Source organism: Salmo salar, chromosome 10, assembly GCF_965601325.2.
Source record: "Salmo salar chromosome 10, fSalSal1, whole genome shotgun sequence".
Taxonomy (NCBI): Eukaryota; Metazoa; Chordata; class Actinopteri; order Salmoniformes; family Salmonidae; genus Salmo; species Salmo salar.
In genome coordinates, this window is record NC_138300.1 from 73,737,628 (window position 1) to 73,762,243 (window position 24,616).

At 42.4% G+C, this 24,616-nt stretch overlaps 1 protein-coding gene across 1 annotated transcript; it reads left to right on the plus strand.

Moving 5' to 3' along the window:
• Positions 1 to 11,816: 11,816 nt before the first annotated feature.
• cln6b (CLN6 transmembrane ER protein b) lies at positions 11,817 to 22,306 on the plus strand. The gene is made up of 8 exons (XM_045688066.2): positions 11,817 to 11,963; positions 13,921 to 14,035; positions 14,456 to 14,554; positions 16,827 to 17,015; positions 17,513 to 17,568; positions 18,759 to 18,881; positions 19,904 to 20,032; positions 20,244 to 22,306. Exons 2-8 carry the CDS (start codon positions 13,937 to 13,939, stop codon positions 20,392 to 20,394), a joined length of 846 nt encoding a protein of 281 aa, XP_045544022.1. The 5' UTR covers positions 11,817 to 11,963; positions 13,921 to 13,936; the 3' UTR covers positions 20,395 to 22,306.
• The last annotated feature ends 2,310 nt before the right edge of the window (positions 22,307 to 24,616 follow it).

A 24,616-nucleotide genomic window follows, 5' to 3' on the forward strand; every position in this document is an offset into this window, starting at 1 on the left:
TAGACATTTGTATTTATTTCGGTTTTTAAACATGTTACAATGTCAAATAAATCCCTGAAGCAAATCACATAATATATTGGCTTATAAGGAAAAATATAATTTAAGGGCGATGTAAAGGTGGGGAGTACTCAGTAGGATCTGTAGAATATATAGCCTATATGGTGTCATTTCATGGGGCTCTGAATAATATGGAGTGTTGCTGGCCTTTTACTGTGGTAAAACCGCTGAAAATGGGGTGCCTGGGCCTCATTTATAACCGTTGGGTAAATTTAACACTAAATAGATGTGTACACCATTTCTGAAAAGACTGCGCACCCACCAAAATGTTGCGATTTATAAACTTGGCATACATACACATGTTTCCCGAATAAACTATAAATCAGATCTTCCGTAAAACTATGCGCGCGTGTTCGAAAATTATATAACTCCACCTGAAAACGCCCATCATTCACCTTTTATGGTGACTATAACGCCCTTATTTGCTGTATTCTTTGAAAGTACTGGAATTAGGCAAGACAGCATCGAAAGGAAAAAACAATGCATTGCGAACTTGATCAAATGTCTTTGGAGGTGTTTGCAGAATGTTTTCTTTTGCAGTGACATTTGATATATCTGTCCATTTCTGAAATAGAAAAACAATTGCTAATTGTTGTGGATCTTTTGAATGCAATAGTCTTGATTTCACTTTTTCCCAAACCTAAATATGCTGAAATCTGAAACATTGTCTACTAAGAAAAATAAGAAAACTACAAGTAGGCCTACTTAGAGTGGTAGCCTACACAATTCAATACAAAATAACTGTCTGTTCACCTGTTAAATCCTACTGTATGTTAGAACACCGTGCTTCCTGTCAGATACATAGAGCAAAAACTTTAAATTATAATAGCCTATCTAATAGGCCCAATTAAATGAGAGATGCACATGGTAATTTGTTTTGTATGGCTACTTCAGGAATATGAACTAAACTGTCTCAACATGGCTAGAAAAGGTGAAGAATTTATTCTGTTTATCATGACTCAGGATAAGACCCAGATGCAGACAGTTCGAATAACAGACATTTATTATAAAATGGGGGGCAGGCAAACGACAGGTCAAGGGCAGGCATAGGTCGGTAGTCCAGGGCAGAGTCCGTAAGGTACAGAGTGGCAGGCAGGCTCAGTGTAGGCAGAGGTCAGTAATCCAGGGCAGTGACAAAAGGTACAGAACGGTAGTCAGGGTCAGGGCAGGCAGAATGATCAAAACCGGGATAACTAGAAAACAGGAGTACGAAAACACGCTAGTAGGCTTGACGAGACAAGACGAACTAGCAACAGACAAACAGAGAACACAGGTATAAATGCACAGGGGATAATGGGCTACCAAGTGGTGCAGCGGTCTAAGGCACTGCATCTCAGTGCAAGAGGCGTCAGTATAGTACCTGGTTTGAATCCAGGCTGTATCACATCCGGCCGTGATTGGGAGTCCCATAGGGCAGCGCACAATTGGCCCAGTGTTGTCTGGGTTTGGCCGGAGTAGGCCATCACTGTAAATAAGAATTTGTTCTTAACTGACTTGCCTAGTTAAATAAACGTTAACTTAAATAAAAATGGGGAAGATGGGCAACGTCTGGAGGGGGGTGGAGACAAGCACAAAGACAGGTGGAACAGGGTGTGATGCAGTAATGGTTATGATACAGTGAGGGAAAAAAGTATTTGATCCCCTGCTGATTTTGTACTTTTGCCCACTGACAAAGAAATGATCAGTCTATAATTTTAATGGTAGGTTTATTTGAACAGTGAGAGACAGAATAACAACAAAAAAGTCCAGAAAAATGCATGTAAAAAATGTTTTAAATTGATTTGCATTTTAATGAGGGAAATAAGTATTTGACCCCCTCTCATTCAGAAAGACTTCTGGCTCCCAGGTGTCTTTTATACAGGTAATGAGCTGAGATTAGGCGCACACTCTTAAAGGGAGTGCTCCTAATCTCAGCTTGTTACCTGTATAAAAGACACCTGTCCACAGAAGCAATCAATCAATCAGATTCCAAACTCTCCACCATGGCCAAGACCAAAGAGCTCTCCAAGGATGTCAGGGACAAGATTGTAGACCTACACAAGGCTGGAATGGGCTACAAGACCATCGCCAAGCAGCTTGGTGAGAAGGTGACAACAGTTGGTGCAATTATTCCCAAATGGAAGAAACACAAAAGAACAGTCAATCTCCCTCGGCCTGGGGCTCCATGCAAGATCTCACCTCGTGGAGTTGCAATGATCATGAGAACGGTGAGGAATCAGCCCAGAACTACACAGGAGGATCTTGTCAATGATCTCAAGGCAGCTGGGACCATAGTCACAAAGAAAACAATTGGTAACACACTACGCTGTGAAGGACTGAAATCCTGCAGCGCCCGCAAGGTCCCCCTGCTCAAGAAAGCACATATACATGCCCGTCTGAAGTTTGCCAATGAACATCTGAATGATTCAGAGGACAACTGGGTGAAAGTGTTGTGGTCAGATGTGACCAAAATGGAGCTCTTTGGCATCAACTCAACTCGCTGTGTTTGGAGGAGGAATGCTGCCTATGACCCCAAGAACACCATCCCCACCGTCAAACATGGAAACATTATGCTTTGGGGGAGTTTTTCACTAAGGGGACAAGACTACTTCACCGCATCAAAAGGAAAGATGGACGGGGCCATGTACCGTCAAATCCTGGGTGAGAACCTCCTTCCTTCAGCCAGGGCATTGAAAATGGGTCGTAGATGAGTATTCCAGCATGACAATGACCCAAAACACACGGCCAAGGCAACAAAGGAGTGGCTCAAGAAGAAGCACATTAAGGTCCTGGAGTGGCCTAGCCAGTCTTCAGACCTTAATCCCATAGAAAATCTGTGGAGGGAGCTGAAGGTTCGAGTTGCCAAACGTCAGCCTCGAAACCTTAATGACTTGGAGAAGATCTGCAAAGAGGAGTGGGACAAAATCCCTCCTGAGATGCGTGCAAACCTGGTGGCCAACTACAAGAAACGTCTGACCTCTGTGATTGCCAACAAGGGTTTTGCCACCAAGTACTAAGTCATGTTTTGCACAGGTGTCAAATACTTATTTCCCTCATTAAAATGCAAATCCTTTTATAAAATTTTTGACATGCGTGTTTCAGGATTTTTTTGTTGTTATTCTGTCTCTCACTGTTAAAATAAACCTACCATTAAAATTATAGACTGATCATTTCTTTGTCAGTGGGCAAACGTACAAAGTCAGCAGGGGATCAAATACTTTTTTCCCTCACTGTATATGTATTATGTTTAGAAATGAAATATTGTCTACCCGAGAAATTGGACAGTACAGTATTAGGTGTAGCCTACAAATGTCAATGGAAAAGGTGAACTGTCTATTCTACCGTTAATCTGTGCTTCGGATTGGATAGAACAAAATACTTCTCATTAAATGAGAGATGGGACAAATGGTACCCTATACAAACTTGTTGTAGGTCTATATGCTATTTCGCAACACGAGTAGCCTATTAAACCATCACAGTCTGAAAAGATTAGGAATGTTTTATTTTAGAATGCAAAGATAAGAAGAAAAAAATGTCAGTCATCACTAATGGCAAATGTTTGCATATTGTTGTTATTTAGCTAGGCTACATGTTTTTTTTGTTATGAATAATCGTGACATACTGTATATTCACCATTTGCACAAGGCTACTACTTTTGCCTTCTTGCAGTGCAATACTTCAACTAGAAACTGTGCATATGCATGGTCTAAAGTTTGCAGGAGGATAAGCACATTCTCACTTATAAATGGCAACTATTGCGTGAAAACTTGCGCAAGTATGTTTTAGGGCATATTTTGTGCATATGCAACATTTATAAATGAGTTCCCTTAAAAACCTTAAAAACACTGCTAACCTTATTCCTGACCTACAATTAAATTATGTAGCCAATCTTGACTTTGTGACTGTGAAATTTGACTTTGTGACTATGTAATCTGACTTTGTGACTGTGTAATCTGATTTTGTGACTGTGGAATCTGACTTTGTGACTGTGGAATCTGACTTTGTGACTGTGGAATCTGACTTTGTGGCTGTGGAATCTGACTTTGTGACTGTGGAATCTGATTTAGTGGATATAGAAGCTAGCGGAAATCCCTTCTAACTGATTGAGATCAAATGGTTGGTATGCAGATGCTGCACGGACTTTTCACCGGTAAAACGTCAAGAATTATTATTCACAATTGAATGCGGTAGTGTTTTTGTCTTACAACGCTATTATATTCGGTACTGTTATGTAGAATACTATCATTATGTGATCTTGCAGACATTGATTCAGCTTTCATCTAACTTTAATAAACGAGCACCATTTGCCTGAGTATTCTGTCTCTACGCATAGTAGAGAATATACACGTGCTGAACGTATTCACATGCGCAGATGATATTTAGTACAACAAACTGAAGATCCCGGAAAAGTCAGATCCACAGTGACAGACAATATTTTATTAATGTTTTTTGTATGTTTAAAAATTCTATAATCTTAAGTAACTCTTCCCACAATCAAAACAGTGGTGAGATTTCTCTCCTGTGTGTACTCGCTGGTGTATTTTAAGTTCTGATGAAGATTTGCAACGTTTTCCACAGTCAGAGCAGCAGATATATTTCTTCACAGTGGGTCTCTGCTGGTGTTTCTTGAGGTGATATAATATACCTATCACATTACAAATCTAGTAATAACAGACTGCATTTGAAACTTCACGCACAGTAAAACTTTTGGATGACTTATTAAATAATTGTATCGATAAGACTGGGTATGCTTGTGCATTAATAAGCACACCAAAGCACACCAAAGACAGCATTAACGATAAGTAATCAAATAAAGATGGCACTTCTATAAGCCTATTTCACACCATAGCCTGCTGAATTTGATAAATTACTTTTTAAAATTAATTCATTAATTAATTATGGATCCAAATTATCTGCTGCCAAGGAAGCAGCTACTCTTCATGGGGTCCAGCAAAATTAAGGCAGTTATACAATTTTAAAAACATTACAACACATTCACAACAGATTTCACAACACATTCACAACACACCAAGTGTGTGCCCTCAGGCCCCTACTCCACTACCACACATCTACAACACAAAATCCATGTGTACGTGTGTATAGTGTGCATGTTATCATGTGTGTATGCATGTGTCTGTGCCTGTGTTTGTGTTGCTTCACAGGTACCGCTGTACCATAAGGTGTATTTATATCTGTTTTTTAAATCTAATTTTACTGCTTGCATGAGTTACTTGATGTGGAATAGAGTTCCATGTAGTCATTGCTCTATGTAGTACTGTGCACCTCCCATAGTCTGTTCTGGACTTGGGGACTGTGAAGCGACCTCTGGTGCCATGTCTTATGGGGTATGCATGGGTGGCAGAGCTGTGTGGCAGTAGCTCAAACAGACACCTCGGTGCATTCAACGTCACCTCTTACAAATACAAGTCGTGATGAAGTCAATCTCTCCTCCACTTTGAGCCAGGAGAGATTGACATATACATTTTATATCTCTGTGTACATCCAAAGTGTTACATCTGCGCCTGCCACGCCCTCTACTGCTGATCCTGTGTCTCCCTAACCAGTCGCCCCTCCCCCAGTGCTCTCTTTCTCTCTGTGTGTGTGTGTGTGTGTATGTGTATGTGTATGTGTGTGATTGTGTGGGCGGAGACAGGTGTGCTGGAGGTAGAGCAGATCCCCACAAGTTGCAACCTGTTCCATAATCAAGACCTCTACAAATACTCAGCCCTGCCACTTCCACGCTGCCAGATCGTAACCTCTGCTCAGTCAGTCTGCGGTTTTAGACATTTGTTCCTGCATAGATACTGTTTTCGTGTTGTGCCTGTTTTCCCTTGCCTGACGCTGTTTTCTTCTCTGCTACAGTTCTGTAGCAGTTCTGTAGCAGCTCTGACTCTGGTCCCTGTCTCCAGTCCCACGTCTCATCAGTCCTGCTACCCTGTCCTGGACCCCTCACTCTACTGCTTCCTTGGATTCCTCTCCGGACCTGCTTACCCAGCCCCAACTCCCCTCGCTCAAGCCTCAGCCTCAGCACCTGGGTTCCTGTAACCCGCCCAAGCTTTCCCATCTTCCCCGTTTTTCAAAAAATACCTTGGTTACCTTATCCCAGTCTCCTCGTCTGAGTCTGCTCTTGGGTTCACCTGCTTCACTCCACGTAAACAGTACGATCTGGCCGAAGATATAAACCCAGCAGACTCAGATCCTCTCCACCAAACCCTCGCCAGCCAAGGTGCCCAGCTCGAGCAACATGACCAAGTCCTCAAAACCCTTCTGAAGCACGTCAAGGAGTTTTCATGGAGCCTTTCGGACCTGCAGGGCCAAACCTTCACCCAGAGCTCGCAACCAGCCTCAAGTCCCTCTCCTCTGCCTCGTGAGCCATTTTTTCCGGCCCCCGAGCTTTACGATGGCAACCTCGGAGCTTGCAAAGCCTTTTTGGTACAATGTCCACTAGTATACAAGCAACAGCCCTTCGCTTATGCTAGCGAGTGGGCCAAGATATCCTTCCTGATTGGCAGCCTCTGTGGAGCAGCGCTTTCCTGGGCCACACGGTGTGGGAGTGACAGTCCCCCATCTGCTCCTCCTACTTCAGCTTCACAAAGGAGATGAGGAGAGTCTTTGACCACCGTGTCTGCAGTAAGGATGCCGCTAAGCGACTCCTGTCCTTCCGTCAAGGCTCCCATAGTGTCGCTGAGATGGCGATCGAGTTTCGCACCCTCGCCACTGAGAGCGGCTGGAATGAGGAGGCCCTTCAGGGAGCATTTCAGCAAGCTCTCACTGAGACCATCAAGTATGAGTTGGTGTCCAGGGATGAGCTGGATGGACTCGAGGAGCTCATCTCTCTCGCCATCTGCATCGACAGCTGTAAACATGAGCGTCGGAGGGAGAGGGCAGGTAGGGTTGCATGCCCCATCACTACATCTGCTTCTTTGCTTGGTTCTCCTCTGACTGCCTCCCTTCCCAAGTCTTTTCCAGAAGCTGAACCCATGCAGCTCGGCCGGGCCCGTCTCTCACCTGAGGAGAGGCAGCGGCGAATCAGCACTAGGAGCTGCCTATACTGTGGCCAGGTTGGTCACTTTGTCTCCACTTGTTCCCTGCGGCAAGCAAAAGGTGGCTCGTTAGTTGTGGGAGATATACTATAACCAAATCGCCGGCCCATCTCCCCTAGACCCTTGCTAGATGGCACCCTTGTGTGGCAGAGCCAGGCTTTACCTCTGCCTGACCTTATCGACTCGGGCACCGACGAGAGTTTCCTGGACCGAGGTGTCGTTATCCAGTTGGGCCTGGACACTGTTCCACTCGATTCACCCCTTGATGCCAATGCTCTCAACGGACAGCTCCTCGCCCATGTCTGAGAGAACTGTCCCTGTCATCCTGCGTCTCTCTGGGAATCACCAGGAAAGGATTAGTCTCCACATAATCAACTGCCCTCTCTTCCCTGGATCTTGGCCATCCTTGGTTAAAGCTGCACAATCCACAAATTGACTGGACCACCAGAAAGGTAACCACTTGGAGTTCATTTTGTCACTCAAATTGCCTTTGTTCTGCACTTGCCCCTGCCTTGCTTGTGCCCCAGTCCTTTCCACAACCTCCGGACCTGTCATGAGTTCCTCTCTAGTATCACGATCTAGCTCCTGTGTTCAGCAAGCACCATGCCGTCGCTGCCGCCTCATCGGCCGTACAACTGCGCCATTGACCTCCAGCCTGGAGTTCCTCTCCCCTGTAGCCTGTTGTATAACCTCTCTCGCCCCGAGCAGGAGGCTATGGAGGGGTACATCCAGGATTCCCTGGCTGCAGGACATGTCAGGCCTTCTTCCTCTCCGGTAGGTGCTGGATTTTTCTTTGTAAAGATAAAGGATGGGACGCTGAGGTCGTGCATAGACTTCTGTGGGCTGAATAACATCACTGTGAAGAACAAGTATCCCTTGTCACTCATCAGGTCTGCTTTTGCCCCACACCATGGTGCCACGGTGTTCACCAAACTCACCCTCCGGAATGCCTACCACCTTGTCCGCATCAGAGAGGGGGACGAGTGGAAACCGGCGTTCAACACACCACTGAGTATTTGGTCATGCCTTTTGGTCTCACTAACACCCCTGCTGTTTTCCAGAGCCTAGTCAATGATGTACTGAGGGATGTGATTTGATGCTTTGTTTTTGTGTGGATGACATTTTGATTTTCTTTCTAAGGACTCTGAGGCTCACCAGCAACACGTTTTCTAACGACTGTTGGAGAATAAGCTTTTTGTTAAAGCAGAAAAATGTGAGTTCCATGCTTCCTGTCTTTCCTGGGTTATATTATTGCACAGGGATGGTTATGTATGCATCCCGCCAAGGTCAGGGCAGTCAGAGTGGCCTGCACCCTCAAACCTGAAGCAGCTTCAGCATTTCCTGGGATTTGCACATTTTTACAGATGTTTCATCTGCAACTACAGCCGTCTGGCAGCACCTCTCACCACCACCTCCACTCCATTCCACTGGATCCCTGAGGCAGAGGCAGCTTTCCTGGAACTCAAGTGCCGCTTCACTTCCACTCCGGTCCTCACCAAGCCAGACCCAGAACTCCAGTTCACCGTGGAGGTGGATGCCTCCGACACCGGGATAGGTGCTGTTCTGTCTCCACGTTCCCCCTCTGATCAGAAGCTCCACCCATGTGCATTCTTTTCCCGTAAGCTCTCACCTGCAGAGAAATTATGACATTAGTAACTGGGAACTCTGGCAGTGAAGCTAGCTCTTGAGGAATGGCGTCGCTGGAGGGTTCTTTTCTCCCCTTCATCATGTGGATGGACCACAAACCTGTCCTTCACTTGAAATTGTCAAATATAAATAAAAAAAACCTTCTTAGCAAATAGCAATTTGTCAAGCAACAATTTTACTAGGACTGTCTGGGAGTGGTCTGAGTGGGGAGGGGAAACTGAATGCTAGCTGTTATTGGCAGAGGTTTGGCACGGTCTTTCTTATTAATGTAGCCCAGCAGTTAGCATGTTGGGCCAGTAATCGGTAAAGTTTGCTAGTTCAAATCCCTGAGCTGACAAGGAAAAGTCTATCGATCTGCCCTTGAACAAGGCACTTAACCTTTATTGCTCCAGTGTTGCTGTCAATAATGGCTGATCCATGACCCCACTCTCCGAGGGTATCTCAGGAGGAGTGGGATATGCAAAAAACACATTTCCAGTTGTACATGTGTGAAACAGGACAACTATAAGCACCCACAATTTGACCTTAATATCATGTTTACACAATTTTGTGAGTATCTAGCTACATGTCCCATTCACAGCCTGGATTCCACTACTCCCCTTTATTGTATAATCAGTATAATAGAGATGATATAGATATTATAATAATACAGAGATAAGAGGTATAATAGAGATAATTTTACTGATTATTCTTGTACATGAGGGCACCTTGGTTTGATGGGAGCCGGCTATATTTATGTACCGGGCCGGCCTAAATTGCATCCTATCTGCTCTACTCTGCCAAAATCAGAGATTATGCCCCTGATAAAAAGGGGGTGGGGAAAACAGATTAACAGTTAATCTGCAGGCTACTGAACCATTTCATTTCAATATCCCTTTAGACTCACACAGACTCATAGAACTGAAACATGCATTTCAAACTAGATTCACTCAGCCGAACTGTGTGATAATATTTCAGAACACTCTTCAAGACACGGGTTAGACTTTGAGGGCAATAATAGCCTGTATCAACTAATGCTGAGGAGAGGAATATCGTGTAAACTATTGGAGGGTGTGGGACTCCCATCTCATCAAAGGCTATTATGTTACAGATAGTCACTGAGCCTGTCAATCTCTATTGTTGTGCTACTTTGTAAGGAGAGCAACGGTGAGCGAAAGAAGAGGTTTTGAGGTCGGCATTGTTATTCGGATTGTTGACGAGTCAATTATTCAACACAGATCTACAAATGGCTATTTCCTTTGTGAAATCATACTTTATCATCTAGTTTCTTGACCAAGTTTAAAGGGACGGTGGCTGCCAAGTCGGGTCTGAAAGAAGTGATATCGAGGAGAATCTTCATGGTTCTGTTGGAAGGGAGATGCACGCATCAATGCGGAAACGGCAGAACTATGCTATGCAGTCGTCAACTTTTCTCTCTAGGTTTGAAAAACAACTTTTTAATATAGCATTTGAAAAACGTAATTAAAATAGTCATACCTAAACAACTCATATCCAATTGAATTGTCTGCCCTTTATTGGCCTTCCCTACATTTCATATGCATGACCCCTCACATCTTAAATGTCAACATTACGATTATTAACAATTTGATATGTAGACATATTAAAGCCTTATCATCACCATGTATCTGTAAATAATGCCATACAGTGCACTCTTAAAAATCAAAGTGCAATTTGGAACCAAATAAGGTTCTTGAGAGCGATGCCATATGGGAACCATTTTGGGGTCTCTGAAGAACCATAAATGTGATGGTTCTTTAAAGAATCATACAAAAATTCCAAACCAGAAATGTTTTGGCCCTCCAGGACCAGAATTGAATAGCCCTGCTGTAGGGTTTTAAGCCTTATTTGCATATTTCCCAGGGTGCCTTTTGAGTGAATGTTAGAGTTACCAGTAACACCCATGACTGTTTGCTAGTGACAGAGATATGGTTGTTGCATTCATTCATTTTCAGTCCTGTGGCCTTCACCAAGCGAGATCCTAAGTGAATATGTTGTCATTAATTTTATTCTGTAAGGGTCTGATTCTGATCAGAGTTAAGCACACGAAAATTAAACGTAATTCCCCTTTTATGCGCTATTCTCTGTGGGTATTCTGACCTTGAACATAAGCATGAGGATAGCATGCTATTCACCCGCTATTCGTTTGGGGTGGAAATCAAATAAATTAAGGTGTGGTTGAGGTTTGTCTACAGATGTACCATATTCTGACCTTGACTTAATTCACTAATAATTACACCACCTTTAAGCGCAAGGAAACCATGAATAAGGTCTAGCGAACCTACCGGTTCCAAGTAGAAAAAGCATCTACTTTATTTTTTCCAATAGAAATAACAATTCTCCATGCACTGTAATTTAGAACTTGACTGTCTTAATGTATTAATGATAGGCTACCCCGACTTTCTCCGTTTCCTACTTCTATCATGTTAAATATTAGCCACTATCAGTATCAGCCATCAGTAGGCCTAATAACCACACATATTCAACTGCCAATGTACTGTTAGTCTCCTGCAGTTGGTATAGCCTACATTATCATTTCATTTAATTACATTGTTTAGTTTACCTTCATTTGCTTCCTTTGTAAATGCTGTCACGGCCGTGTGGTTGTTGCTGAGGATCATTATTAACAGTTGATAATATAAAAAAAGACATGTAGGCTAATTAAATCGTTATGGAGCGGAGATCCAAGCCTTAAGCCTTAACAGTTTTAACCCGACGCATGGCGCAATATTTGACCGTGTCATCACGCAGTTCCATGGTTAGTGGAGGCAATAGATGAGGGTATAGCCTAGTTTTGTAACCTATTCGCCCATGGGTTGAAGAACTGAATGTGGCAAATTTATGAATGAATTAAACCACCCTTACCATTCTTTCGTGTTTAAATGCTTCTCTAAACCTAAATAATCAGATTCTTTTTAGAGTTGTTTTTTTTTCATCACCAATCTACCAATTGGTGATGAAACAGAGACGAATATGCATACTTGGCTTTCTTTCATTAATGCCTAATATTCTGAACCCGTTCTCTCGATATATTCAAGTCTGTCGATAAAATTTAAACTTAAAGGTACACCGTATTTAAAGGGATGGCTTAAGACAAATGTACTGAAAACCCTACTGAATAAAAACTCCACAAGAAAATTTGTTGGCCGGCAAGTGGGAGGGTTTTCTGTGGTTGAATGAAATGTATTCATAGTGCGCAAGGTACCCGCACCTTCAGAGGGCATTACGTGACTGAATAAGGTAAGGTTGAATACCAAATACTGTGAAGTGCATAGGAAAAGCGTGTGTAAGAAAGTCGGAATCGGGTCCTAAGACAATAAAATGCATATTTCATATTAATTTTGAGGACATAGTTTTACCCTAATACAATGGCCTAAAACTCATAGTTTACAGGCCATATCAGGCCTGCAATTTACGTTATGCTGGCTTGCAAAGTGATTGTAATTGTCATTTGTATTGGCATCCAGCCAGAGTGGGGATATCCAAAATTTTTGAATTTTTATTCACCCGCAACCTGCATTCTGAATGTTTGCCAGGTTGGAAAGACTAAGATATGAGACTACCTTAAACATCTAACTTGAACAACCATTTCAGTAACGGGTGCAATAAGACCAAGTAAGAGATTGGAATAGTTTAGAAAAATGTATGAAACAAGATATTGAAACAAACAATTCTTAGAATCAACCTGCAATAGAGCATGCTGGAAAATATAGATAATGATGGGTGTGGTTTTGGTTAAAGTCTAGTGTCAATAACCAGAGTTTAACCAAAACCACACCCATCATTATCATATTTCCCTGGGGTTCTTTTACACCACTGAGTGTTAATTTAACTCCTGAATCAACACTAGAAATGTTACACTGAAAAATCAACACAAGTTGACACTGGCCAATTTTATGGGTGATATGAAAGGGACACATCTGCAGGCTTCTGTACATTTCAAGAACCTTTTAGAATTATGAAGAATCGTAGATGCCATGTCAAGAACCCCACACTTCACAAAGGTCATTTTTTGGGGCAAGAGTTCTCCAAGGAACCTTAAGAGCTGAGGAATAACCATTTAAGAACCTTTCTTTTTTTATGTGTATTATCATACATTTTATCTAACCAAGGTATAGTTCCCCTTTTGTGCATGCTGCACAATCAGGAGTTTCCTTTCCTTCTGTGGGATTCACAGGGTCAGTCCCCATGAGTGAATGTGTCACATTAGTCTGAAATATAGCCCACAGAAAGGTGATACTATGCCCTGCCAAGTGCAGCTGCTGCCTCTCCTCTCTTAGCTCCACTCAGGAGTACTGACCTTATGAAACCAGCGGAGGAGCTTGTTCTGTCGGGATTTCAAAGAGACAAATCGGATGAGATTAGAGTTGATTCTCCAGGCCGTGCCAGGATTGGGAAAGGGAAGAGGTCTTCTCTGCTACAGGATCAGGGCAGGCACTCTTTTGTCACCCCAACCACTGCTGATGCTCCATATTCTCTGTCTCTGGCTAGAAGATCTGTCCATGCAGTGTGCACAGAGGCTCCCATAATCAGACTTCCAACACAGGCAGCTGAATGGAAGCTAAGGTCAAATGGGTTCTGCTAGGGAATGTGTGGAGCCAGCATTGGATCTCTCTCTCAAATGTGTCTTGTTTAATGACCAAATAAAGACAATAAACTTGAGAGAGATGACAGCAGCGTTGTTGTTTTGTTCTTTTGTTGGCCTTGTTAATGTTGGGGCCAGGAGGAACAGCTGTGATTCAGAAATGCCAGAATGTGGTCTGTGGTGTAAAGCCTAATATCTTTCAGCAGAGAAAGCCTTTGCAAACCTATTGTTTAAGACTGTAGAGAAGAGACTGTATACACTGTATATCCACCCTCCCTACCTCGGGACTCTGTCTTTGAACACAAATCTCTCCTTTCCAACACGCTGACTCTGCCTGTTGAGGTTCCTACTCTTTCAATGCTGTCTCTGAACCATACATACTTTGTTTAACCAACAAAAACATATTCGGGACCTAATGCACCCTACAGAGAGCAAAGCTGTGCACATAGCTTAAGGGTTGTTATTGATGTCAATGCAAAAGTTCAAAAGGCCTTCCATTTAAAGTTTGAGCACATAATCCTTTTAACTTTAATAATGAGCTTATTTGTCCTCCTAACACACGTCGGGCATGGGTCCATATTGATCTTATTTTGTCCTCCTTATACACAATAGGCATGGGTCCAGAGACATGGAATCATCTCTGCTGATGCCCAAGTTCCACCTGGACCTGTGGGTCAGTTTCACCATTCAGAACTGGCTGCTGGACTTCGGGAGGCCCATTGTCATGGTGAGTGAAATCAAAATAAAACGTATTATTGACTTGAATGTCAATGTCCGGTCTAGTAATTCTATTTCTATGGTATACGACCCGACAGACTACAACTCAATTGGTTGTCGGAGGTTGTGCAGCAGCACTTTCATAACACGGCCTATTTCATCTTAATCGTCCAGACTGGTTCTAAAACAGTATGTGGTCACAATGAGTGGTTTATGGTAACTTTGACACAAATAGTAACTACAGGTACCTAGTATCAAATGTCAAGTAGTGGTGCTTGTTTCAACAACACCCAAGAAACCACAGTAATTATTAGGTCATTATAACAATTACCATATTACCATGTCATTTCTGAGTATATTCAATGCTTATTACATGTCCCTGTGGTGTATCGTTTTCCCCTCCTCTAACTGATAAACTGTATCTTTTCAGATCATCCTCCCTCTAGAGTGGTTCCCCCTGAACAGACCCAGTGCTGGGGACTACTTCCACATGGCTTACAACATCATCACACCCTTCCTGCTTCTCAAGGTAACCAATCATGGCACACAGAGACAGGGTGGTGTTTATTAGACACACCATAGGAATACGTTTCAAAACTGATATGAAAACAAGTGTTTCTTGTTGGACAAGTCCGGGTAGTACATTCCTGTTCTAGTTAGTTTTCTTCCTCTTGGTGCCTAATGAACACAAGGCACGACAACCCAGTTGAATGCTACATGATAAGGGCACGCTGCTGTCCCTCCAACATCGGTTTCTCTTCAGGCACTCTGGCAGTTTATAAGGGACACTTTGAAGGCATTGACATTAACTTGCGAAAGCAGATGCCAGCTCCACTCAGTCAGACCAGTAACGGGAAGGTCAGACAGTCGTTTACTCGTTTAATGGAACATCACGCTCTCTGTAGCCAATGTGAGTAAGACCTTTAAACAGGTCAACATTCACAAGGCCGCAGGGCCAGACGGATTACCAGGACGTGTACTCAGAGCGTGCGCTGACCAACTGGTAAGGTAAGTGTCTTCACTGACATTTTCAAACTCTCCCTGACTGAGTCTGTAATACCTACATGTTTCAAGCACCATATTCCCTGTGCCCAAGAATGCCAAGGTAACTCGCCTAAATGACTACCGACCCGTATCACTCATGTCTGTAGACATGAAGTGCTTTGAAAGGCTGGTCATGGCTCACATCAACACCCTCATCTGAGAAACCTAGACCCACCCAAATTTGCATACAGCCCCAACAGATCCACACATGACAGAATCTCTATTGCACTCCACATGGCCCTTTCCCACCTGGACAAAAGGAACACCTACGTGAGAATGCTGTTCATTGACTACAGTTCAGCATTCAACACCATAGTGCCCTCAAAGCTCATTACTAAGCTAAGGACTCTGGGACTAAACACCTCCCTCTACAACTGGATCCTGGACTTCCTGACGGGCCACCCCCAGGTGGTAAGGGTAGGCAACAACACATCTGCCATGCTGATCCTCAACAAGGGGGCAGGGATGCATGCTCAGTCCTGTACTCCCTGTTTACCCATGGCTGCGTGGCCAAGAACGACTCCAACACCATCATTAAGTTTGCCGACGACACAACAGTGGTAGGCCCGATCGCCGACAATTATGAGACAGCCTATAGGGAGGAGGTCAGAAACCTGGCAGTGTGGTGCCAGATCAACAACCTCTCCCTCAACGTGATCAAGACAAACGAGATGATCGTGGACTGCAGGAAAAGAAGGGCCGAGCACACCCCCATTCACATCAACGGGGCTGTAGTGCACCGGGTCAAGAGCTGATGTCCACATCACCAGCAAACTATTATGGTCCAAACACACCAAGACAGTCATGAAGAGGGCAAGACAACGCCTATTCCCCCTCAGGAGGGCAAGACAACTATTCCCCCTCAGAAGATTTGGCATGGGTCCTCAGATCCTCAAAAAGTTCTACAGCTGCACAATCGATAGCATCCTGACTGGTTGCATCAACACCTGGTATGGCAATCGCTCGGTATCCGACCGCAAGGCGCTACAAAGGGTACTGTGAACGGCCCAGTTCATCACTGGGGCCAAGCTTCCTGTCATCCAGGACCTCTATACCTGGCGGTGTCAGAGGAAGTCCCTAAAAATTGTCAAAGACTCCAGCCACCCCAGTCATAGACTGTTCTCTCTACTACCACACGGCAAGCGGTACTAGAGTGCCAAGACTGGGACCAAAAAGCTCCTGAATAGCTTCTACCCCCAAGCCATAAAACTGCTGAACACTTAATCAAATGGCTACTCTGACTATTTGCATTGACGCCCTTTTTTGTAACGCTGCTGCTACTCACTGTTTATTATCTATGCATAGTCACTTTACCCCTACCTACATTACATGTATATATGACCTCAGTTACCTTAACTAACCCGTACCCCCGCACATTGACTTGATACCGGTACCCCCTGTATATAGCCCCGCTATTGTTAATTTATTGTGTTACTTTTTTTATTTGCTTTAGTTTATATAGCAAATATTTTCTTACTCTGTATTGATGGTTAAGGGCTTGTAAGTAAGGATTTCACTGTAAGGTCTAGCTAGACCTGTTGTATTCAGCGCATGAGACAAATACGATTTGATTTGTCCTGTCTCAGATGAAATCCATTCACACATTGGACTGAGGGAGCTGAAAGATCATAGCTGTCAAGTTGAACAGAGAACATAACCTTTATGTCCCTGCTGGCCTGCCATCTCCCACTAACCCCCCTGTTGAAATTGTCTCCAGAAGGAATTTCACTGTCCATTTCTCTCCCATCCCTCTCTAGCTGATCGAGCGTAGCCCCAAGACCCTGCCCCACTCTGCCGTGTACCTGTGCATCATCACCTTTGTGATGGGCGCCAGCATCCACCTGGTGGGTGACTCTATTAACCATCGCCTCCTGTTGAGTGGCTACCAGCTCCACTTGTCTGTCAGAGAGAACCCCATCATCAAGAACCTCCAACCTGCCTCTCTGGTACTCCACCATGACACGCTCTATATCTCTCTCACCCTCTATACCTCTCTCACACTCAGGAGCACTTGTCTTGACCAGCGGGCATGCTGGTTTTAATTACACCTTTACAACCAGTTTAAGGCTTATGTGGAATTATTATGTAATTTCAATCAGTTTTTCCAGGATGTTATTACAAGGTTGTAACAAAGTCATTCATCCATTTCATCCAGTTTTGCCGTAAACCACTATCTGCCTACTACATTGTGTTTATTCAATAACACTGTGAAAGCTGAATGTAAAGCTGTGAAAGTCAAGGACTGCCATACTCTGCTGAATACTGTGATACTGCTATACTGATACTGTGTGTAACTTTTTACATTGTTTTTGCTTATTGGATAGGCTTCTTTTTGTATAAAGACCAAACATGAAATTGTAGTACTCATTAGCATGATTTAATTGGAATATAATTTGGTATATTGCAGAAATTCTATACCTTTACTGTCCTATTTTTCCCACAGATAGATTCATTTGAGCTACTTTACTATTATGATGAAAAGCTTGGCCATTCTATGTGGTAAGGAACATGTTTGCTCGAAACTACACTATCGTTCAAAAGTTTGGGGTCACTTAGAAATGTCCTTGTTTTTGAAAGAAAAGCACATTCTTTGTCTATTAAAATAACATCAAATTGATCAGAAATACAGTGTAGACATTGTTAATGTTGTAAATGATTATTGTAGCTGGAAACGGCAGATTTGTTTATGGAATATCTAAATAGCCATACAGAGGCCCATTATCAGCAACCATCACTCCTGTGTTTCAATGGCATGTTGTGTTAGCTAATCCAAGTTTATCATTTTAAAAGGCTAATTGATCATTATAAAAAAAACTTTTGCAACTATGTTAGCACAGCTGAAAACTGTTGTCCTAATTAAAGAAGCAATACAACTGGCCTTCTTTAGGCTAGTTGAGTATCTGGAGCATCAGCATTTGTGGGTTCAATTACAGGCTCAAAATGGCCAGAAACAAAGAACTTTCTTCAAACTCGTCAGTCTATCCTTGTTCTATTCCATGCAAGATATTGCCAAGAAACTGAAGATCTTGTACAACGCTGTGTACTACTCCCTTTACAGAACAGCGCAAACTGTCTCTAACCAGAATTGAAAGAGGAGTGAGAGGCCCCGGTGCACAACTGAGCAAGAGGACAAATACATTAGAGTGTCGAGTTTGAGAAACAGACACCTCACAAGTCCTCAACTGGCAGCTTCATTAAATAGTACCCGCAAAACACAAGTTTCAACGTCAACAGTGAAGAGGTGACTCCGGGATGCGGGACTTATTCCTTTAGAAATCAGACGTTTCCAGCTACAATAGTCATTTACAACCTTAACAATGTCTACACTGTATTTCTGATCAATTTGATGTTATTTTAATGGACAAAAAATGTGCTTTTCTTTCAAAAACAAGGACATTTCTAAGTGACCCCAAACTTTTGAACAGTAGTGTATCTTTACTGTACTGAATGACTGAATCAGATGAAAAAAGTAATTTCACCTTGCCCATAGCTATACATAAATTTATACCATTCAAACTGTGAATGTCATATGAGATTACATTGACGTGAAGACTGTCATAGATACATTGACATGATGTGCAGGGTTTGCAGCTTACCAGCATTTTAATCACTTTCAATTGTTTAATCGTCCCTGGGAAAAACACAATTGAACATGATTGAAAATGTGCCTTTTTTCTTCTCTTCCACAGGTATGTTCCTTTCTTCCTCATCCTCTTCCTCTACTTCACTGGTTGCTTCACACACATCAAGGAAGAGAAGAGGATGCCGCTCGCTGCTTGGTTTCTTCTCGCTCCCAGTGCCATCTACTATTGGTCAGCCTCTTTAGTGTCACATCATACTATCACAGCCTGTAATGCTAGAATGTTTGTTTTGTTTCTGTCCGAATCCACTGTGATTGAACACAATGACTTAGCCCTGGGCAAAGGGCAGGACACGTCAGTGTATCGTGCGTATGTGTGTTTGTGAGGGAGGGAGTGAGTGAGCGAAGGAACGAAGGATGCACTGTACATTCTGATTCCAATGGACTCTTGTCCATTATTCACCACAGCAAAACTGACTCCCTGAGACTTGCCCTCTATCTGTAGAGTTCTTTATGGGCTGCGTTCACAAGGTCACACAGGTGGTGCAGAGTTACAGTATTTCCCTTCAGAGGTCTCCTTAATGCTACTAAAATGAAACATGCTGGAAGAGTTATCAGGTCAAATAAAAGGCACTGAAAGTTTTTAGGCAGCGTTTTGAATTACTTTTTATCCTTCATGTCAACTGTATGGGATGGTTTCGCAGTCACAGATTACGCCTAGTCCTCGACTAAAAAGCAAGCTCAGTGGAGAATCTCTATTGAAAGTACTTTTTAGTGCTAGGCTTAATATGTGTTGGGGAAACCTCCCCTATGTGAGAATATGAAATGTAGGAGTTGACAGGAAAGGATTTCATCCATTGTTTTCAAAGTGGTTTGATACTTTGGGTCCATTTCAATGAACGAGGCAAAGAGAGAATATGGCCCAATCCCAAATCGACCTGTAGACTTGTGGAGATCTGAGAGGATTTGACTGGTGTAAGCAATATAATAATAGATCCGCCTTGCACTCTGATAGGATAGGTGGAAATGTCCCCATGCTTATATCAATTAAATACTCTCAGATCTCCACAAGTCTGCAGATCTTAGGGTATAGGTGTCAATTGAGACAGATACCAAAAAGGCAGCAGCATAAGACCTCCATTTCCCTCAACTGGAAGAAACGGAAGAAAACTGTAACAGGGAGGGACTTATAAGTAACCCAATTTTTTTTTTTCCATTACATGCACTAAATGAACACAGCTCAACTCTGTACAGGTACCTGATCACAGAGGGCCAGATCTTTATCCTCTTCATCTTCACCTTCTTCGCCATGACGGCCACAGTGATGCACCAGAAACGTAAAGGCTTTGTCCCCGATAGCAATGGGCTCTTCCTGCTCTACAGGTATAATAGTAATAATAATACTGTTTCCTACATTGTTCCTTTTTTCTTTAAGAATATTTGGGGCAGTTTCCTGGACACAGATTAAGCCTAGTCCTAGGCTAAAAACCATGGACTAGGACTAGGATTAATCTGTGTCTGGGAATCCACCCCTTTATTTAAAGTGAATTGAGACCTGAGCAAAATGCATTTTAAAATAAACTTGACTTGACAGTTTCTCCATCGCCCTGGGTCTGGTCAGCGTCTGGGTGGCTTGTCTCTGGAGCGACCAGGTCCTCCGCAAGAAATACCGCGGAGTCATCTACATACCGGAGCCTTGGGCCTTCTACACTCTGCACATCAGAGACAAGGGGGCATCAGCTTGAGCAAGGCAAATTGCAGAATCGGTCATCTTGAGCACATAATGAGTAGTTACTTTGGATGCAGGTGCACAGCAGAGAAAATCAGCGTGTTGGATGGAATCAGTTTGAGCAAGCGAGGCACAGAATCACTTATCTTGATCACCCATAATATAATGAGTAGCTATCTGGGATGCGAGGTGATTTGTAGATTTTTCCCATTCCGACTGCAATGCAGTCGATCTCCAACACGCACAATCACTAGCTGCTCAAATGACTCACTCTAGTCATGTGTGCTGGGAGGAAAAGAAAGAGGGATAGAGCACGAGTTTACCTACTATGCAACAAAAATACAAAAGTAAGAGATGTTGAGAGGTACTGTACTCTTGGGACTGTGTCAAGAACTTGAATGGTCTCTGAAGTGAACTTTTTTTTGTTGAAGATTTAACTAAGATAAATTAACTTGATTGCGTATGCAGATACAGATATGCAATTCCTCCATTGCTTATTTTTACAGAGAAGTGATGTGGTGTAATCATGGCAAGCCCTGTTGATTGTGTCATATGTCACAGAACAGTAGAAGGAGCTGAGCCAGCACCATCTGGCAACACTGAATGGAGACTGGAGAAACTGAATGTATGATTCTCCTGGGATTCCTGCAGAGATGCTTTTCGATCACACCCACTCACCAGGGTTGGGGTCAATTCCATTTTGGGGTCAATGCCATTTCCAGTCAATTCAGGAAGTGCACTGATTTTCCTTGTTGAAAAGCTACGGAATAGAATTGACCCAAACTCTGTCTGTCACTCACTCTATGCCCTTTATCAGGATTGAAAAGATCATCATAGTTTTATCAATGTTCAGAAGCAGATTTTATGAAGTTCCTTGGATGATATGAAGTCATCTTAGCTTTTATTATGATGTGCATCACCAACACTGTGAGGAAATTATAGCTGACAATGTTTTATTATGGCTTGACTAATTAAAAAAAAAAAATATATATATATATATATATATCTTTATCTTTTCCACCTTGTTTCATCCTGTGTTCTTGTAGAATGTAAAGGTACACTCAGCTAAATGACAGCACCAGAGATGAGCGAGATGCAACACTTTGCTCTCACACAGTCACACACAGTATCTGCGCATGTGCACAGGTTGCGTTCACACTGTTCACAGTGTGGTAGCCAGGGCACCAAAACAGCCGAAGTTGAGCCTCAACGCTTTTAGTTGTTTGCAGAAATTGACCCACTATGCTGTTTATTTTCTGCATCTACATCATATCGCTGAGTCTACCTTTAAGATAGGAAAATATTGCCAAATTATTTTCCTATATTCCAATGTATATATTCTATACTGTCCTTGTCCAAACTATTGTTGTAGCCTATATAAATCCATAAATAATTAATTATGTTTAGTTTGTGTTGTATGCTCACTCACACAAGTACAGATTGTAAGGTCTGAAATGTCCCAATGCGGCAACCTCAAACTGTTAGACATAGCTGTTATTATAACCTGGGTGGTTTGAGCCCTGAATGCTGATTGGCTGACACCAGTGGTATATCAGAAGGTATTCCACAGGTATGACAAAACATTTATGTTTACTGCTCTAACTACATTGGTAACCAGTTTATAATAGCAATAAGGCAACTCGGGGGTTTGTGGTATATGGCCAATATACCACGGCTAAGGGCTGTATCCAGGCACTCTGCGTTGCGTTGTGCATAAGAACAGCCCTTAGCCGGTATATTGGTCATATACCACGCGCCCTCGGGCCTTATTGTTTATTTATAGCCCTACGGCCGCAAGATGGCGGTACTGTATTATTCCTTTTACGTTGTTTGTCATCTTATCTCCGAATTGAATGTGCACAGCCGGCAATACACTAATTTCCACCATGGACCGGCTCGTAAATAAAGCATCCACCATTCAGGCTCAATGGCATCAGTTTCCTCCTTAAATCAATTGAATGGCTCGTCTATGGAAAGAAACAGAAAATATGTATACTGTCTTAAAACACAATTTTCCACCACTATGCTAGAGTGGCTAATGCTACACCGGGATGTTGCTTACCACATTCAGCCAATCATGTTCCAGCAGTCTGTTTTCACCCCTGGTCTGTTTAAAAAATAAAGGTGGTGCTTACTAGTCAGAAGTTGGATCAAAGATAACATTTATATGGATCTTTCAAGGTTTTTTTTTAATCTACAATTATATTAAATTAGAAATTGAACATAGCAGTGTTTTGGAGGAAAGTGACTGCCATTTCATCTCATGATTTTAACATCTCTGTCCGTATTTGAAAAGACAATCAAGTCCTCCTTCAGAACACATTCAGCAAACTGGGAAAAAAATTTGATGGGCATTTCAGTTTTCCACAACAAAATTGTTACACTTAAGATTCTAATTCGCAAGTATACAACGACACAGATAACATATAATTTGACAGTTATGGTTTGCCTTTTAGTCAGTATACTTTCAGTAGGTTAATTGTACATTACTTATACTCTCATACTTACTTTCAAGGCAAAGACCCCACAAGAAGTAACATCTTGTTGGCATGGGTGAGGAAGGATACCACACGTCCATCTGGAGATACTACACCCCTTCTCTCAGGAATGATCTGAACATATATGTTAATAAAAGTACAGCATTTTGAAACACTTCACTGATCACAATATAGAGATTAATAAGAAAGGGGAATCTGAGAATACAGGGATTCCAGCAGGGTGTGAGTTGAAGTAGTCAAAACAGTGGCTTGCGAAAGTATTCACCCCCCTTGGCATTTTTCCTATTTTGTTGCCTTACAACCTGGAATTAAAATAGATTTTTGGGGGGTTTGTATCATTTCATTTAAAAACAAACAAGAAATAAGTTTTAAAAAACTGAAAACTTGAGCGTGCATAACTATTCACCCCCCCAGTCAATACTTTGTAGAGCCACCTTTTGTAGCAATTACAGCTGCAAGTCTCTTGGGGTATGGCTCTATAAGCTTGGCACATCTAGCCACTGGGATTTTTGCCCATTATTCAAGGCAAAACTGCTCCAGCTCCTTCAAGTTGGATGGGTTCTGCTGGTGTACAGAAATATTTAAGTCATACCACAGATTCTCAAAAGGATTGAGGTCTGAGCTTTGACTAGGCCATTCCAAGACATTCAAATGTTTCCCCTTAAACCACTCAAGTGTTGCTTTAGCAGTATGCTTAGGGTCATTGTCATGCTGGAAGGTGAACCTCTGTCCCAGTCTCAAATCTCTGGAAGACTGAAACAGGATCATCAACAGGATCCATCATACCTTCAATTCTGACCAGAGTACCTTCTTCCATATGTTTGGGGAGTCTCCCACATGCCTTTTGGCGAACACCAAACATGTTTGCTTATTTTTTTCTGGACACTCTTCTGTAAAGCCCAGCTCTGTGGAGTGTACGGCCAAAAGTGGTCCTATGGACAGATACTCCAAACTCCAATCTCCGCTGTGGAGCTTTGCAGCTACTTCAGGGTTATCTTTAGTCTCTTTGCTGCCTCTCTGATTAATGCCCTCCTTGCCCGGTCTGTGAATTTTGGTGGGCTGCCCTCTCTTGGCAGGTTTGTTGTGGTGCCATATTCTTTCCATTTTGAAATAATGGTGTTCCGTGGGATGTTCAAAATTTCAGATATTTTTTTATAACCCAACCCTGATCTGTACTTCTCTACAACTTTGTCTCTGACCTGTTTGGAGAGCTCATTGGTTATCATGGTGCTGCTTGCTTGGTGGTGCCCCTTGTTTAGTGGTGTTGCAGACTCTGGGGCCTTTCAGAACAGGTGTATATATACTAAGATCATGTGACAGATCATGTGACACTTAGATTGCACACAGGTGGTCTTTATTTCACTAATTATGTGACCTCTGAAGGTAATTGGTTGCACCAGATCTTATTTAGGGGCTTTATAGCAAAAGGGGTGAATACATATGCACGCACCACTTTTCAAATTTTTATTTTTTTGAATTTTTTTAAACAAGTTGGGGAGGAGATTCCTCATGGAGGCACTTTCAGTCATAGTTCTGTTTATTATAACATTATGCATTTATTTATATTTTACTTTTGTTTCTATTATTATAACAGTTTACTGTAATTATGGATATGCACTCATGTTGACTTATATATTTATATATTTCTTTTTCACCCAGAGTACAATTTTTTATTTACTATTATTATTTTATTATTACTACTGTACCTACATTCTTAAAAATTAAAACAGATAGTGTACA